This window comes from Diaporthe batatas (assembly GCF_019321695.1).
Source record: "Diaporthe batatas strain CRI 302-4 chromosome Unknown Contig00009, whole genome shotgun sequence".
Classification (NCBI taxonomy): domain Eukaryota; kingdom Fungi; phylum Ascomycota; class Sordariomycetes; order Diaporthales; family Diaporthaceae; genus Diaporthe; species Diaporthe batatas.
Genome location: NW_025408556.1, coordinates 1,530,177 through 1,547,119, shown reverse-complemented (window position 1 = coordinate 1,547,119; position 16,943 = coordinate 1,530,177). Strand labels below are relative to the sequence as shown.

The window sequence follows — 16,943 nt, the reverse complement described above, 5'->3', positions numbered from 1 at the left end:
CCGAAGTCTGAAGGATGGACAAAACATGAACATGTTCGAGCATCAGTGCATCAACTCGCGACAGGGCGAAATTGCACGAATGGAAAGTAGTGTTGGCAGCGTACCAAGAGCCGGTTGGCCACATACCCGCAACTCTAAACCAGGTGCCTCCAGGTGCCTGCGCATGAAGTACACCACTTGCTTACTTCAAGTTGCTTGCTTTGTCTCCCTGGCAGGCCTGGCCGGGGACGGGGACGGGGACGGCCCCACCAGAATCATCACATCCTGACGACCCGGGAAAGGGATCAGACAGTCAGGGATAATAATGCGGTAATACTGTGTACTGTGTAGGGCAAGGCTGAATTGGCCGCCGCCGCGGAACACTTCAAGTTCTGGTGTACCATGTAAGGTTGTCAACCAACATCTGAGAGCAGGCGGTGCATGCATGCTGCGTGTCAATAATCGTGCCGAGGCAGGCAGTTAGTCAGTCAGTCCGTCAGTTCACTTCAAGTTCACTTACAGTACACTGCCGGACCTCCGTCCTGGGCGCCGCGGAAGACTTCATCAATTAAACCGCATCCATTCCCACATTTTCCACAGCTGGAGGCCGGGGTAAGCCCTTCCCCGACATGAACCGGTTGGGCCATAAGTTGGTGTCGCCGAGCTAAGGTCTGAGATTGATAGAGCATGGTTCGTTGGCGCAGGGGTCTGCTTGGTCTGCCGTGGTGGCGGGCCCCTGGTCGGGTCAATATAAGTGAGACGATATGGTATCATCCAATAACCAAGTACTCACCCTACTACATAGTACAGCCTCTGCAATCCTCAGCCGCTGACCACCACCACTGCAGGCACCATCCCTCCACTCGACTCGGGAAGCCCACCTCCCTCCGCTTCGTCCCATCTCGACCGCGGCAGCTCAGCATTCCCAAATCGGACGAGGCCCTACCGCGGGCACTACTCTAGCTCACCCTCCACCACCACCACTACCACCAAGCAGCCTGGCAGCCATACAACCATGGCGCACAGCCGGAAGATCTCCATAGGGTCCACACCTAGGTAGGTAGGTACCTGGGTAGGTAGGCTTTGGGAGGGGACAGACCACGCAAACGATTGCCTAGTTGGGGGCTCTGGGGCGTCCACAACATCAGACGACAGCCAATATGATCCGGCTTAATTCTTCCTCGTCCTGTGTTTATGTTCTTCTCCTCGAACCTGCGCCTCCTGACGGCCGGCAATAGGAGCAGCTGCAATGCGTGCCGCGGCTCGTGGCCTGCAAAACAATTGTGGAAATGAGGGCACGAGGGCGGAGTGGTATCGTAAGCCATCAATGACGCCGATTGCCCTCTTATTAGATCCATCTGACAAAGGCACTACCCAGGTCCGGGTGACATACAGAGAGAAGGAATGTGACAGCGAGCATTTCATCTGCATCGGGGATTTTTCTACTCGGCTCTGGCACTGATGGCCCACAAACCTGGCTGCCAACCCGGCTGCTCATCTCCCAACTCCCCGAGGCCCCCCGGGTACCCGCCCGTCGTCTCTCTCCGCCGCCGCGTGCGTGGGAGTGTTGTACTCGGTGCAGGGTAGCTTCACGTCAGGCTTGTGTCGAAAGCTTCGTCGAACTCTTGGGGTGTCATCGTCCTGAAAATCCCCCGTACCTGTCATTTCATGTGCGCATTATCCTGACTTGCACAATGTCTGCAGCCGCTGGGGGGGTTGGGACTTGGTCATGGGATGCTGCCTCAAATCCCTACCTCGACCGGGTTCATGTCGAAGTGTTATTTTACTTTGTCTCCTGTATGTGACATGCCCCAAGGTTCGGGACTCATCCCGTCTTTGTTGTCTTGCAGGACCATTGCATCTGCATCCTCCATCCCAGCCGAGGATACCCTTTTTTTTTCTCTCCCCCCCTCCAGTACTACTTACTGTTCTGTGGTATTCCAATGATCCACGCTGACACATATCGCGGGGCAGACGAATCCCAGAGGCTTTTCTTATTCGCCTCTTCTCCTGGTCACGTCAGGCTTCCTGACGACTCCCGGCCACATCCCTGGAGCCTTGCTTCCCCGAGGTGCACACCTCGAAATGTTTCAGCCGCACTGCCGTCCCGAACTAGAAGTCTCTGCACTCGATGCACAGCCCACTCGTTCGACCCGGGGAAAGCTGAGATAGCACACAGCCAGGACAGCAGAGACAGTGCCGCCGGCGCGCTGAGTCGGGCCCGTCAGGGCGGTGCGACACCCAAGACCGGGATCGCAGGCTCCGTGCTGTGTACTAGATAGAGAGAGGTGCGCAAATGCTCATCTAACAATGTGTATGTGCGGGCCCGAGTCAGATACTACAGGAATGGTGAATGTGATGGGTGTTTTGAAGACGTTTGGAGGCTGGTAACACGAGCATCAGGTACCCAGCACCGAGCACCGCACTGGTCGGCATGGCAGGCAGATCTATCATTGAGTCAGTCGGGTGGCTCGTAGATCGTCCTTGTCAGTGTGGTGGTGTTTTTTCCCCGATTAGGCCAAGTCCCAAGTTTCATTCCGGTAGGGCTCATTGACATCCGAGTAAACGATCGCGTGTTCAAATGTCAATGAGCAGGATATTGACAGGAAACGTGTGGCAGATGCTTAGCACCCAGTTCACCAACCAGGTGCGACAAGGTGAAACGATCGGGGATGTCAGAGAGGCCAATTACGATCTATCAGATTGCAGGGCCAATTTCAGAAAAGATACATGGGAAGTAGGCACCCGGAGATCAACATTTCGATCACGTGAGCCGGCTGTGGCTGGCTGGACGGTCGGATGGTTGGTTATGCAGCTGGAGTGTCAGTTCACCGGCCTTGCGTCTAGAGTTCGAGCTATCATAGCCTCTGACAAACCAGCACCTCACTTGCCAACTCAAACGGTGGGTGCTCCAAAGTAGTCGGCGATCACTCCAGCCAAGCCGATTCGGAACGTCGACACATCACATGTCGGGAACAGTCACAATCCTAGCGAGATGAGATCCCATGGCGAGAAAATGCACCTCGGTTTCAGCCTTGGAAACACGGTCACACGTGCCTGTCTACCCGCCCAGGTATATGCACGTTATAGCCTAAAGGATCAATTGATGCACAGCGCGGCAGATCAATGTGCGCGATAAAAGGACCACTTAAATGTCGACATAACGAAACGCGACCAGTTTGACTGCACATACTGACCAGTGGTGAGCTCGTTGATCTTCCGTCGGCTATAATGGGGCAATCACAACTTAGAAAACATCGCAGATGCTAGAAATATGCACCGGTGCACTCAACGTTACAAACGATGATCCCAACATCACCATATATCCTCGCGGTCCAGCCTGCATTCTGTAAAAAAATAAACCCCAAGTCTTGATATTGAAATAGCTTGTTGAACAGGGCCAGACTCATAGAGAGGCTGGAGCCATCGCAGAACCAAACCGGACGCAGACTATCCGATGTCGCAACCTTGGAACCATGCCATTCCCCTGACAGAATATCTGCTGCAGGTCTCAGTTCGTGAGTCCCGTTAAAAGGCAGCAAGGGCTATTTTTAGAGCAAGATCGACGAACTTGTGATGCAGGAACTGGCCTGCGAGATGTGAACAGCAAAGAAGTTGGTGTGTGAATATCACGCTCTGCTATAGCACTGCAACCACATAGAGACCTTTGTCATGTACTTCTTTACCCGGGTCGGCCCTTCCCTAGCACCCCGCGACCAAGTGGTCGTGGTCATTAAAGGCATTGGTACTTTTATCCAGATTGTCGAGCCTTTTGGCGCCTAATAATCGTGGAGCATCATCCAGGGGCGACTGTTATCGTCGCCGGTCCTGAAATCTTGTTGAAGCTGCGTTGTTGTCAATTCTGGTTTCGTAAGCCTTCGGCTGATAATGGCGAAGCTGGACCAGTTCAACCAGCCCTCTGCATTTAGTCCAAGTGGACGTGGCGGCATCGCTTGCCGACATATCTCTCGGAGCTTGTAAACGCCGTTTGCACAGTGCAATGGCCGAGATTAGAAGAGTTAGGGTAGGTGTCGCTTGGACATTGATCAATCAGCTCCACCAGCAAACCTGTCAGTACACAGTACTATTAGCAGACGCCTGAGCGGAAAATAATCATTGCCGTCGGAGACATACTGTAGGATGGACTGCAGCTCAATTAATCGATGCCAAGAAAGCGGCGCAGTCCGCTCCAGGCCGAGCTCCTCTATTCTTACAAAAGGTCGCTTGGTGCTGAGAACATTGGAGTGTTCGAATAGTCACAGCTGGGCAGGCTGATGAGTGGGGAGTCGTGAAAGCAGGTTAGTAAAGCGAGAGCGAATACCAAGCTGTGCGTAGCAAAGCCTATATAGAGTTTGTCTCGTATTGTAAGGCTGCTCGCAGTGGGACACCGCCCACTACGGAACGAATTGTCCAAGCAGGTGGCTGGGCTCAGATGACTGCGACCATCTCCGACTCAGTGCTAGTCGTGGGATAAGAGTTATCTTGGCCTCGGGATGTTCCGATCCTCATTTTTGTATCCCCTCATCACTATCTAGATTGATTTCCTGCAAAGGATTTGGCTGGATTAAGAATGAGTCAATCTATGCCCCAGTTTGCGGGCGTGAAGGACTTCAGGATATAGAGGTAAAACTCTACAGTTGTGGCACCACAATTCTACAACAGAACAAAAGTCAACTAGTAGTGCACTTGGTAATCCGCCCACCCATTGTGTCAGAAATCAAAACCGTCGTGTTCAAATGTTGATAGGCTTTCTCCTAGCGTACTTACATGATATACGCCACACGTGGTTCCTGCCAAGACATCCACTGCCACCCTGCGAGAAGAGACAAGCACAAGACGCGCACGCACCGACTGAATTGCGGCCACATAGTTATCGCCGACTTGTTGTAAACGCCCGCTGCGTTGGCAGGCCACGAGCAGTGGCCGGGGCCCCGCATCATGGCGGCCGGCCGGTGATCGAGATGGGATCCTGCCAGGGCGCGCAATCGGCCAGTGCTGGGCGGCATCATGCAACCGCAGGCTGGATGACGCGGACGCCGGGATGTGCCCTTGGCGCCAGCCTTGGTCCGCGCCCTCCGCGCCCCGGCCAAGCGGGCCCAAGGAGGGCGAAGCTGGCTTCGTAGAAACCTAGAGACCCTGAGTGTGTGCTCTCTGGCGCACACTCTCGATTACTGCTGGCGGGCAATCTGCTGGAAAAGCATGTCTGCTAGTTAAGAAATGCCAATGCAGCCCATTCGGTGGCGTGGTATTCTTGGCTGTTGGATGACAGCGTGAAGGGCCAATAGAATTTGGATGAATGGCAGCTTCGCCTGAGCCACGGAGTGGGAAACGAGACACTTGGCGATCACAAAATAAACACAATTTCGACGTCCTGCCGGTGTAGGATGAGCTATAGATAAATTCAAATACCCTCCCCTCGTTCTTCTTGCCGTGACAATCCGTACAAGCGACTCCTTTGAACCTATTCCTACACAGGACCTAGGTAATAACCTCTATCCGGCGGCGGTGACAACAATCATGAGCTTTCAACGACAGCTTACAATTCTGGGCCTCGGTAAGCTGACCTAATTTCTACCCAAGCTCTTGCAACTCCAGTCTAACATAGCCTTCCCAGCGTCCATGGCAACCGTGACCCTTGCCAACCCCAGCAGCGACGACGCCGAGGAGGCACTGGAAGACTACTGGGATGCGCGCGAGGACTTCCTCGAGGCCGAGCGGCTCGAGTCCCGGATCCAGCTGGCCCACGGAATCCTGGGCTGCCTCGCCTTCGCCCTCTTCTTCCCCATGGGCGCGGTCCTGATCCGCGTCTTCCCGCGACGCATCACCGTCTGGCTGCACGCCGCCTGGCAGATCTTCACCTGGTGCATCGCGCTCGCCGTCATGGCCATGGGCATCTGGATGGCCAACGGCAACGAGTACATGGAGAGCTACCACGCCCGCATCGGGCTCGTCGTGTGCTGCGGCCTCGCCCTGCAGCCGCTCACGGGGCTGCTGCACCACCTGCGCTTCAAGAGGACCGGCGGCCGCACGCTGGTCTCGTACGTCCACATCTGGTGGGGGATCCCGCTCATCACGCTGGGTACCATCAACGGCGGGTTCGGACTGCAGCTTGCCGGGTCGAGCCGCACGTATGTAATCGTGTACGGCGTCTTCGCGGCCATCATTTGGCTCGGGTGGATGGGCCTCTCGTTCCTGTCGCAGTGCCTCAAGAAGTCGAAGAAATCCCCGACGCAGAGTGCGAGGAAGATCTCGAACGACGAGGTCCCGGTCATGCGGGATGTCACATCTCAGGAGCCACACGCCGGGCACAAGCAATATGTATAGACCACAAGGGCTCGTGGCGGTGGGCGACAATGGGCACATGTAAGATCAGCAGGGTTCGGAGCTTCGAGCGGTATGGCGTAAAGGAGTCTTGCCACGGAGATGGGGCAGGGAATGGCGACTGGAACTCTTTGTTTCTCGAAATCTGAGATGGTAATGCTAATTGGCCATGAGGTTATTCAAATCAAAATCCGTCCGGAATGCTATTCAAGCCGCATGTGTGCGGCTGGTTGCTTCATGCCTAGGAAAGGAGCAGGACGACTTGCAAATGGTCTCCTGTGAATCTTCTATAGGTTCCCAGGCCACCCAGAGTGGTGTAGTGTAAACTCGCTTGGTCACGAGTAGTCTCATAAATACCCTGACGGGTAGGTTATCCACCACGTTCTACACAACGCTATAATATGGAGTGACTTTGCAACCCCCTTCGTTGCCACGGATTACATACAGTGTATTTAAACCCATTTAAATCTGTGCTCTTTCTAACTGTTTTCCTCCTTTCTTCTATGGGGGGGGGTCAATAAATTGTTCAAAATTCTTGATGCGTAGTCTCTAACCTTTCTAAACAATGTCATCTGTTCTGTGGGGATTACGACGCCGTTTCGCGGTCTTTCCAGCATGGACACGGGGGTACTTGAAACCTGGGAAAGCTTGGTGGTGGAGTGATTTGTCGATTTCGGCCATGTGTCTGAAAAACTGCTTCACGCTCTCGCTCTCCATAGCCCAACTTCTTCCGAAAATCGCTGCAGTATTCGCCCAACCATAACCCTGCAGAGCGCCCCGATAGGCCCGGCGGTAGAATATATAGCAGTTGGATGGCTGGTTCACCTTGCCGACGACCCGGGCTTGCCGCCGACGCTGCTCCACGGACATGTTGGCAGTCTTGAAGGCTTCTGCGATACCATCGAAGCCTTCTAGTAGCTCGCTAAAAGGCTCGGTGAAAATCGGAATGTCGTTACTGGGGTCAGCTCCCTCAAGCCAAGAGGAATTGGGCCATGGTGCATGGCCCATCGCTTCAAGAGAAGCAGGACTGGCGATGAGATTATACTGCGTGGACTGCTCAGGGCATGTGCTAGTTACCAGAGTCTGGTCGGGAGTAGAAAAGACGATAGGCGGTTCCTGGTGAAGCAACGTATCTTGGGTTGTGCTAGTGGCAAAAAAGGATTGTCCCGCATGGAACAGGTCAGAAATGGACTCACTTTGAGGCTCAGGCTGAGTTACCCAACCCGCCAGGAGCGGCACTAGCGGGTATGTTGTTTCGAGGGGCGGATAGGGCAGGTTCTCGGTTCCATCCTTGGGCGGCGTAGCGGAGTAAGGTGAGTCAGGAACTAAATTCAAAGAAGGATTTGCCTCTAGTTCAGCACTCACTTGAGGAGATGGAATTACCAGCGCCCCGGCCTCTGGTATGAAGGCCCCAAAGTTTCCGCAATGGTAACAGTAGTAGTGAGAAGACATGGTCATGATTTCAGACCAGATCTTCCACAGTTTCCAAAGTGTGTTTTTTGAGTGTTAGTTAGCCACTGCCCAAGGGTCAATGCTTAATTATGTACTCAGTCTGCTCCGAGCCAGTTCGATGATGTACCTAGCTTCAGTCAATCCTGCCAAGCAGACGAGCTCTGGGATAAAATAGACTTTCGATGAGCTCACTGTAACACAATACCTAGGTGGGCATTGAACTTAAAATGTCTCTATGAATGCTCGAGAATTATTCCCATCCCCGCCGTCAGAACAATGGTCATTGTTTTTTTCCCCCACACAATAAGCCTCTTTGTTGGGTCGTAGGGGGAAGTAAATTCTAGGGAATCTCTTCAATCCCTACATGGGTCTTTCTACATGGGTCTTTATCAGCAATTAACTACAATGCGCACGCATGACCAAGTCGAAATACACCAAGAAACGAAAGTCGAACCTAGAATCAACACTACAAAAACTTGTCACTGTCCTATACTGGTCAAAGGTCTGTAACTCACAACCGGAGTGTGGATCCCAGGACAGCATCAAGGGGGGCCGAAACACCCGAGTTGGCATTGCAGACAAATGTTAAGTAGATCTTGGTTATCGCCATCTAGACATCACATCAGGTATTGGCTACTTGAATTACGTCCTGTACCCAGGTATCTTAAGACCCAGGAATCAAGCAGCGCGGTGGAGCCCCGCTAGCTACCGTGCATACAAGAGATAGATCATCCTCCTTAGGTGTGGAGGTTGAACATGAATAAAGAGGCAACTTGGCGCTGTGTCCTAGGTTGTTAAATATTCCCCCTGGTGATAGAAAAGGAAGTTTTCACGCGCGTGAGAGCAAGTCCGCCTCGCCCAAGTTTGTCGACTCAAGACATCATCCCACAGTCCCACTCTGTGTCAGACCCACCCCCATCCTGATGCAATATCGAAACCCGGGGGTAAAAACTGGGCCTCGGAGCCACGCTACTTTGCCGACGGGTGGCTCTTTCAGCTGCATCCCCGCGTTCAGCACCGGCTCCTGTTCGTCATACAATCCGCCGGGCACTTCCTCGACGTCGGTCTCGCATGCGGGGAGGGACCACTTCCGGCATGAACGCGCTGAGCTACGACGTCCCTTCGCTCGACGCTGCCCTAGGCGAGCCTCGTACGAGGGGCAGCTCGTCCAGTGCGGCATCATCAACGTCGCCCAGCTGGCCGGTACTGTCATCGGCTTCTTGCCGATCGACCGGCTTGGCAGAAACCTTGGAAGGCCTTACTCGGTCTCGGCTACATCGGGACTGCCATCTGCATGGTTATTGTCGGCGTTCTGGTTAAGCTTTTTTTGGCGACTGTCGGGCCGCGCACGGCTCCGAGGCCAAGTCTGCCCTTGTTTCCTCAGCATGTGCATGGTTATTGTTGGGTCATTATTGTGGGGTCGTGGGCCTTCTTCTTCGTCCCGGAGACAAAATACAATTCTCTCGAGCAGCTGGGAACCTAAGTAGGCTCTTCAACGACGCGACTGGCAATCATGACGAGATATAGGAGCCCAGGGGGATAGGAGCTGACGGAAGAGTCCAGGTCGGACAGGAGTTCGGGCACGATCCGCCATGCAAGGCACGAGGAGGTATAGCTGCCCAGGTGTGTGGAGCGCAGCATTCTTTCTTCCTTTCTATGGATTTTTCCATCGGCGTCCAGCGCAGGAGTTCGGCGATAAGTGTTGTTGATTACAATATCGGATACTAATTTCTGTTTTATGTTTTCAGGACAACCAGGCTTCGTTCCTGACATGCCACTGTTGAACGATGAACACACGTAGCAGCTCAATCCGGCCTTGTGCCCGACGCAACTCGCAATCTTCATCGTTCCTGGTCCCTAAAGAGGTGATCCGGTTGTCCACAAGGAGGCTGTTGGATAGGAATTCCTGGCAGGAAATCATTCAGTTGAAGGGTATCAGAGCTTGAGCAGCGAGGATGCCCCCGTGGTGGACTCATCCTGCAACCACTTAGCGAGCACTTTGGAAGAGCTTGTTTTGGTCATTAATGCATATATAGGTATTAGGTATTCATCCCTCAACCCCGGCCTTCAATGTCCCCGAGAGAAGAAGAGCTAGACGTAGCTTCACCTATGGGAAACATGGTTTGTGTCTGCCTCTGCTCCGTCGGCCAACCACGCGGCAGTGGGACATTATCTGGCTCGTTCAGCGGCCAGTCTGGATAGGTCACGGGCGCACTGTACTCCATAGGGCTCGACATGGTGGCATATGTCTCCACAATCCTGCCTATCGTGCTGTTCCCGGTCCTCCCAGATTTGACGGTGACGTTGTCTTCCACCATTAACGTGTCGTTGTGCCTGTGACTCATCCCATGGCTTGCTTGTGTTGCCTCCGAAATCTCGTCAAGGAAGTCTCGCCTCGCCAAGCTTGCACTGCGGATCGGTACGCTCGTGGAATATTTGTGCATTTTGTGTCTGCTCGTCAAAGTGTGCACCGAGTGCACCTCCGAGTTGCTCCTCGAGAGACCGTAATGGGCGGGTTTTGGAGCGGAAGGCCGCGGCCCGATATCCGATACCCTGCCCGGCGGTATTTGGAAGGTGTCGATTTTCACGTCTGGGATCTTCAGGCTGTTCATCCTCATGGGACCTTCCCGGCTGCTGCTGATGTCGGTGGATCGCTTCGGGTATCGGCTTCGCCCGTATCGACTCCCGCTGTAGCCGAATCTGCTGCGAATCGTTGATCCATTTAGGACAGGCCAGACCTTGACCGCAAGGAGTCGAAGAGTTGGGAGACTGGTACATATCATCCCCACGTTCAGCTCAATGGTCGACCAAATCGCAACTGACGTGTTATCCCACGTCACGTTGGTGGAATTGGCGTATTTCATGAGTGACTGAAGACGCAGTATGCTGACCACAGTCACAAATGTGCCCACGAAGAACATCAACCCCACGCTGACCTTCTTTTTCCAATGTAGCTTCAGGCCGGGGAGTTGGGAAAGGGGAATCGCCAACATCCACAGATCGAGGCCGATGCTGACTGCGGCCCTGGTTATCGCTCAGTCAGCAAGCTTGACGGAAAGCAAATGAGCGAGCGGGGATACTTCAGCATCCCACTGGTGGCTCAGATCAACTAGTAGCGGAAAGGTATCAAAAGCACATACTGTGTCCATGAAATGCCGTGCAGGTCGAGACACTTGCCCTCGTGCTCACCGTCCCATGACTCCCAGAAAAATGATATGGGGGTGCATTCGAATATCGAGATGAACAGGAAGGTGACAGAGTACAACAGGATCAGGACGATCGTTCCCCACAATACTCTGCGGATAGGACGCGCTGGAAATACTCGGAGGTAGAAGAACAGCAGTGATAGCTTGACCATCGGCAGGCCAATGACATATAGAACCTGCAGCACGTAAAAGCACCTGGCGAACGACGTGATGTCGTCGAATGACAGAGTCCATATGTCCCGGCCGAGCCCATACCCGCCTGCTCCCAGGGTGGCAAGCAGCGTGGAAGGGATCCCGAGAATAAGCGTCGCTAGGATTATCCAGTCATCGGTGCCAATGCTGCCAGTTTCGCCCATGAAAGTCCTGACATAGAAGCGTATGCCGACGACCACACATGATAACGCAAGCAGCGCATATGAGATGCCATCGAGCATGAGGCGGTCATCATGGACGGGAGCATTGCACATCGTCGAGCTGATGTTGAGCGTCGTCAGTGCCTCTTTCACGGTGCAACTTCCCAGCACACATGAGGAGACATTCGCCTGGAGGGTGGCGCTCTGGCATATGCAAGTCTGATTTGTGATGGGACATGGCGACGCCGGGCTGGTGAGTGTTTCCAAGAGGCAGGACAGCTACCAGATGTCAGAGGAGGTAGGTCTCTCAGGGCTCATGGACAAGCTTGAAGGAGAGTATACGCACCGCACAGCTCGGTATACCAGCGAGGACCGACGCCTGGCCGAAAGCTGATTGTACCAGGGTGAGGAGGACCAGCAACTTCGCCCATGGCGCCACCATCATTGCGAAGATGTTGCGTCTTGATCTCGGCAGTCGTTCCTGTCAGAGAACAACATGCAGCACATGTGGGCAGAGAAATAAAACAAGGGGAACCAGGCTGTTAAGGCTGTCCGGACCCGTCGGTAAACGTCCCCAAGCGGCTGCTCCAGCCCGCCGGGGCAACGAAGAGGCCCCCCCAAAGACAGACATGGGCGACATAAGGTTGCAGATAAGAAGCAGAGGCACGTGGAGCACGACATGCACTACATAATATCGGTACCCTGTTTCAACAACCCGCTCTGAGGTTCAACGCCCGCCATGTTCCGCAGGCAGACCGGGGGCCAGCGGGGCCAGCCTTCCACCCTCGTCGCCCTCGTGCCGGGCGCCAAACATCCCGATTGGTGAAGACCCGCGCGTTCGCGAATCGTGAGTGCGAACCTTTTGGTCCGGGCCTCATCTCGCTAGGAAGATGATTAGCCGGGTGGAGTTGAGAACACAGGAGTTCCTCTGGCGGGCGGACCGAGCACCATACGCAGGGGACTTCCCTCTCACGTCATGGGAGGGCCGATGCAACCTTCTGAGGAGCCAGGCGCCCGGAGCGCAGGAACATGTTCGCGTGGGGGGGGGGGGGGGGTGGGAATCCAGAATCTTGGGAGGGCCATTTTAGCCATGACTCGCCCTTTGCTTTTCGGTCCATAAGGCCCCGGGACCTGCAGCACTATCTTGATGGATTGGCATGAGCTGAATGAGCTCGCTTGAGGCTTGCTAGCCTTGAGCTGGGCAATGTGCAGTCATGCGGCTGCTCTCTGATTCAAGCGTTGGTTTATCGGTGGATACGCGTACCTGAACGGGCGGGAGACGTTACTAGATTCAAGTTCTCCCGCCGCAGATCCGGGACCGTGGCTCGCGAGGTCCTCTTTTGGGTCCACCCGTGCGGTAAATGAGCAAACCTTATTTGTCTGATGTGTCGTATCCCTTCTCTGCGTATGGATCTCGCTCGTCAAGACTGTGGGTTCTTGCGAACAGACACCGCAGGCACGCAACCTCCCGAGACAAAACCATTACAGAACCTTGGATGATCCTAATTCACCTGGTCAGCTGATGCAGTCTGGATGGAATTAGTCGTATGACAGCTGAATAGTCTTGCATGTCATGCCAAGCTGTTCTCAACCCGTCGGTGCTTTCCTATGACAGGTCGTGAGCAATGAACCGCGAGGTCCCTTGGTAGCCCTACGAGAGATATAAATAGAAGGTATCATCAGGCGATGGTGTAGAACGAGGATTATGCCTCCCGATGTATCCCGCCCAACTAGGAGTCCCGCCATTCCATGCAACTGGCGCAGCAGTTCTCTTCGAGACTCCGGGGCAAGGAACAGTCTGACCAATCATCGTAGGAGCATATCGTCGATGTCACTTCAACTCAAAGCCTTGCAGTGTTTATCCATACTGAAGCATATTCACACTTCAAAATTGCGTGTGCGTCCGCCGTTGTTCAAGCATCTCTCTACTAGGCTAGAATTACTAGGTCGCAGTCTATGGGCGAGTCGGGAGGCTAAACAAGCTCAAGCTCAGGGCTTTGACGGCTTGAGTCCCAGCAGTTGCGCTTCCACATCAACAATGTTTGGAACCTCTTCCTTCAGGCTCGGTGCACTCGGGTTCCAGCCTAGATACTTGCGGGCCCTCTTCGCATACCCACGTGAGTTCAAACCATAGGATGCCGCTTCAAACCCCGCGATCTCCTTGGCCTCGTTCACGTCCAACGGCTTTCCGGTGGTCAGTAAAGTTTCTGCGAAGAGCGGACAGGAAGCGATGATGGAAAAAGCTTACCTCGAGTGTGGTGTCCTTGATGTAACCCTTTGCGTGCGCAGCCTCAGCAACCCATTGGGCGAGCTCTCCCCACACGTGGTACCCTCCCTCAGCGAGCAGGTAACCTTCCTTGGGGCCCCAAATGTGCTGGTCGAGTTCTGGGTTGGGATTAAGCGCGGCGTCCACCATCTTGATGTACAGGTCCGTCAGGTCGTGCACGTGGACGTTGTCCATGGCTGCCTTCCCCGTCCCGATGATCGGTGCCTTGCCACGCTTCAGCGTCATGTTGGCCATCACATACACCTGTCGGCTCTTGGTATTATCCACACCCCTGCCCTTTCCATAGATGGTGGGCGGGCAGATGATCGCAGCCTTGATGGCCGGGTTGCCAGCAGCCTCAAGTACGAGCTTGTCCACGTTGCGATGGAACGCGTGGTCCGGCAGCCCGGTCAGCGCATCGATGCCCTCGAGGTCGTCGTACGGCTCGTACGCCAGGGGCTGACCCCACCGGTCAGCGTCAGTGTCCTGATAGGTCAAGATGCCCGTGCCGCCGGTGTGAATCCAATAGCCGGGCTTCTCCTTGCTGTGACCAGCCGCGAGGCCGGCAGCGAATGCTCTGGCTGCCCCTTCATGGTCTGACGCGTCGGCAGTATCTGCTCGATCATCAGTATTCGCTCAAATCGGCCAGCTGTGCCTAGGTACGAAAGAGAGGCTCTCGCCGCATACGAATGAGGATGTCTGTCTTTGACGCCTCTTCCTCCAACAACTTGGAATCGTCGAGTGTGCCGTACACGATCCGGACATTGGGGTACTTCTCCTTGACGGGTGCAGCCTTGGACTCGTTGCGGACCAAGAGAGAGTACTCGAAATCTGGATGGGTCTTCTCGAGGACGTGGAAGATGTCCCCACCGGTGTAGCCCGTTATCCCTGTTCTGCGAGATTGGGCGCGGTCAGCTTATCTCGTTATCACTCATGACCGGGAGGAGATATAGCCGGACCCAAACTCACAGAAAGACTTTGACCATGCTGGGCTATTCTGTTGAACCCGGGGCCACGAGATTCGCGTTTAGACTTGAGGCTTCGTCAGAGGATCAAGTTCAGAGAGGGGATATTGGGCGGATTATGAACGTCAATGAACAGCAATAAACGTCACATGCTTACGAACCGTTCGTGCCACGACTCCTTTTCATATGACGCCCTAGAGGCAACTCCACACGGGTCTTCACTCGCGTTATTAATGGGCGGAATTCGAATCCCGCCTGCCCCTAACCCCCGCCTAAACATTCATCCACGGCCATGATGATGTCATCACGACATCGAAGAAGCCACTCGAAGTCGATGATGCTTGAAAATATGGGAGTCCAGTGAACATGGCCCCGATAAAACCGGGAAACTAGGCATGTTTTAGTGAGCCGCCGGAAGAGTGATGATTACGCCAAGTAGAGAGCAGCTACATGTGCCTAGGTAATTCAGGTTTGATGCACTGCACAACGGACTTCAGGACCGACAATCTTCTTATTGAGAAGTCACTCTGTGAAAATATGCTCTGAGAATTGCTCCGAGAAAGGCTTCTTGACGACTAAGGACTGACTGTTTGTCCAATTATCTTATATATACGCATTATAGTATAAGTGGACAGAAGATAAATGTCTCTTCTTCTCACCCAAAACTGGCGCAAGGATGAGATATGACTGAATAGACAATCATTCGTCTTCACTTTCTCCCACACCCTAATTGCAACACGACGAGCTGGCTCGGTTGGCGGAGTCGTACTTCCAACATGACCTGACCGCCGACGGCCGCAAGGTCCTCAAAGGCGCAGCTAAAGCAATGACAACCAGCTGCTCAGTGGCATGCATCTTCCAGGCTCGGCCATGGCTACTTCCTGGCTTGACTGTCGAGCCCGCGGTGTCCGGAGGAATTGGTTCAATCTGTTCAGCTGAGAGCCAAGGCCATCAAAATGAGAAGTTACGCACAGTGCATGTACCAGACGTAAGTTCAAGGCTAGCCCTATCATATTTGGGGGACTTTGCGGCCTATTTCTTCGTCCTGGGCAAGGGGGAAACTATTCCTAGAGGCCTTCTGACGCATGGCGGATAGAACTCAAAGGATGAGAGCAGATGCTGAAAGGAGCAAGCCAATGGCAATGCTCATCGACCATTGAAGATTTGATCTAACCCGACAGGAAGCGAAAGCTCTACAGCATGCTGATGCTGTTTGGCAGCCTTTTAATAGGGAAATAACATGACAAGGACCGTGGTCCCTCGTGCGGACGATGGGGTAGCTACAAAAGCGAGTATGTGGTTTCGCTTCTATTCCGTATACGTCCGAGGACATACATGGCGCCTTCATACGGTGGTAAGCAAAAGCGAGTATACCTAGATATGCACCCCGAGTTAGGCCAGCTTAGACCCAACCTTTACATCTGCCATCCCGATGTCGTCTCGAGAGCTTCGGGTCCATGAAAATACGCACCTGGCAGTCGTAGCCGCTTCAACAAAAGCAGGTCTTCGACCAATTGTATTCCTGATCCCTCGTTTCGAATTTTTTGTATTGTTAAGTGCGTGGGCCGCATGTCGCTTGAGACTAAGTGTTATAGAAATGGGCATACCAATGAAATCAACGACAACTGCTGGGCAAATCATTACAGTAGGGTGCCGGTTCGACAAATTTTCCATTATGAATGTAGGACTTTAGACGGACTGGACAATGGTTAAAATCACGAATTATTGATGTCTAGTATAGGGGTGATTAACCTAATGTTGGAGAAATAACTCTTGCTGAACAAACTTGGTCTGCTAAGAAGTAGTAGTGTTATTGATTTTGTTATAAGTCCTGATCGTGGAGGCTTCCTTTATCTGTGTTACGTGCATGTACCGGCCCTTGCTTGAGCGACGGGCAACCGACAGCTTAGGTTGAATCTCGACTGTAAAAACGATGCTCTCGCCATAATCATTTCTTAGTTTCGGCAGACCTGCAGGCTCAGTAGTTGCGGCTATCCGGGGGCCAGACCTTCGGTTGCCGCCTAGGCCTCTGTGTGAAAGTAGGTAAGCAGAACCGAACCGAGGGCCCACGGGCAGTTGATATTAATGTGCATGAAGTCCACTAGCAGATGTCGAGTCTTATTAGCAATCATCATAGGGAGCGAAACAACTAAGAGGTAGCTCACAAACCCGATCCCTATCCTGGTCTTTTACTGAACCCTAAAGGTAAATAGTGAAGTGCAGAGACACTTTTCTCGGATTCACACATGCCAGTCAATGTATGGAACAGACGCCTCGGCCAAAAGACCATAATACAAAGTTGCCGAAACTTAGAATTCAGCAGTTGTAAATCCGTGCCGTCACGTTTACGAGACAGCTACGGTTCTACTTTCGTGTTAGCGTGTGTGGGAATATAATGCCC

The 16,943-nt window shown here is 53.5% G+C and overlaps 3 protein-coding genes across 3 annotated transcripts; 1 reads left to right on the top strand and 2 right to left on the bottom strand.

Annotated features, from left to right (window-relative positions):
- Nucleotides 1-5,496: 5,496 nt before the first annotated feature.
- KVR01_008294 (uncharacterized protein) lies at nucleotides 5,497-6,303 on the top strand (the record flags this gene model as incomplete). The annotated part of the gene is made up of 2 exons (XM_044789466.1): nucleotides 5,497-5,533; nucleotides 5,594-6,303. 2 exons carry the CDS (start codon nucleotides 5,497-5,499, stop codon nucleotides 6,301-6,303), a joined length of 747 nt encoding a protein of 248 aa, XP_044643272.1.
- A 3,503-nt stretch (nucleotides 6,304-9,806) lies between these two features.
- KVR01_007970 (uncharacterized protein) lies at nucleotides 9,807-11,753 on the bottom strand (the record flags this gene model as incomplete). Its single annotated transcript, XM_044792372.1, has 3 exons — nucleotides 9,807-10,776; nucleotides 10,893-11,590; nucleotides 11,658-11,753. 3 exons carry the CDS (start codon nucleotides 11,751-11,753, stop codon nucleotides 9,807-9,809), a joined length of 1,764 nt encoding a protein of 587 aa, XP_044642948.1.
- A 1,441-nt stretch (nucleotides 11,754-13,194) lies between these two features.
- On the bottom strand, nucleotides 13,195-14,718 carry KVR01_007800 (uncharacterized protein). The gene is made up of 4 exons (XM_044789507.1): nucleotides 14,547-14,718; nucleotides 14,265-14,470; nucleotides 13,560-14,191; nucleotides 13,195-13,495 (listed from the first exon to the last, which is right to left on the bottom strand). Exons 1-4 carry the CDS (start codon nucleotides 14,561-14,563, stop codon nucleotides 13,301-13,303), a joined length of 1,050 nt encoding a protein of 349 aa, XP_044642778.1. The 5' UTR covers nucleotides 14,564-14,718; the 3' UTR covers nucleotides 13,195-13,300.
- Between the last annotated feature and the right edge of the window lie 2,225 nt (nucleotides 14,719-16,943).

What these genes read in the sequence shown, in the direction of transcription:
- KVR01_007800 (XM_044789507.1), bottom strand. An exon ending in AAAGACAGACATCCTCATTC is followed by an intron (nt 14,192 to 14,264) that starts GTATGCGGCGAG and finishes ATGATCGAGCAG; the next exon opens with ATACTGCCGACGCGTCAGAC. An exon ending in TCAAGGACACCACACTCGAG is followed by an intron (nt 13,496 to 13,559) that starts GTAAGCTTTTTC and finishes ACCACCGGAAAG; the next exon opens with CCGTTGGACGTGAACGAGGC.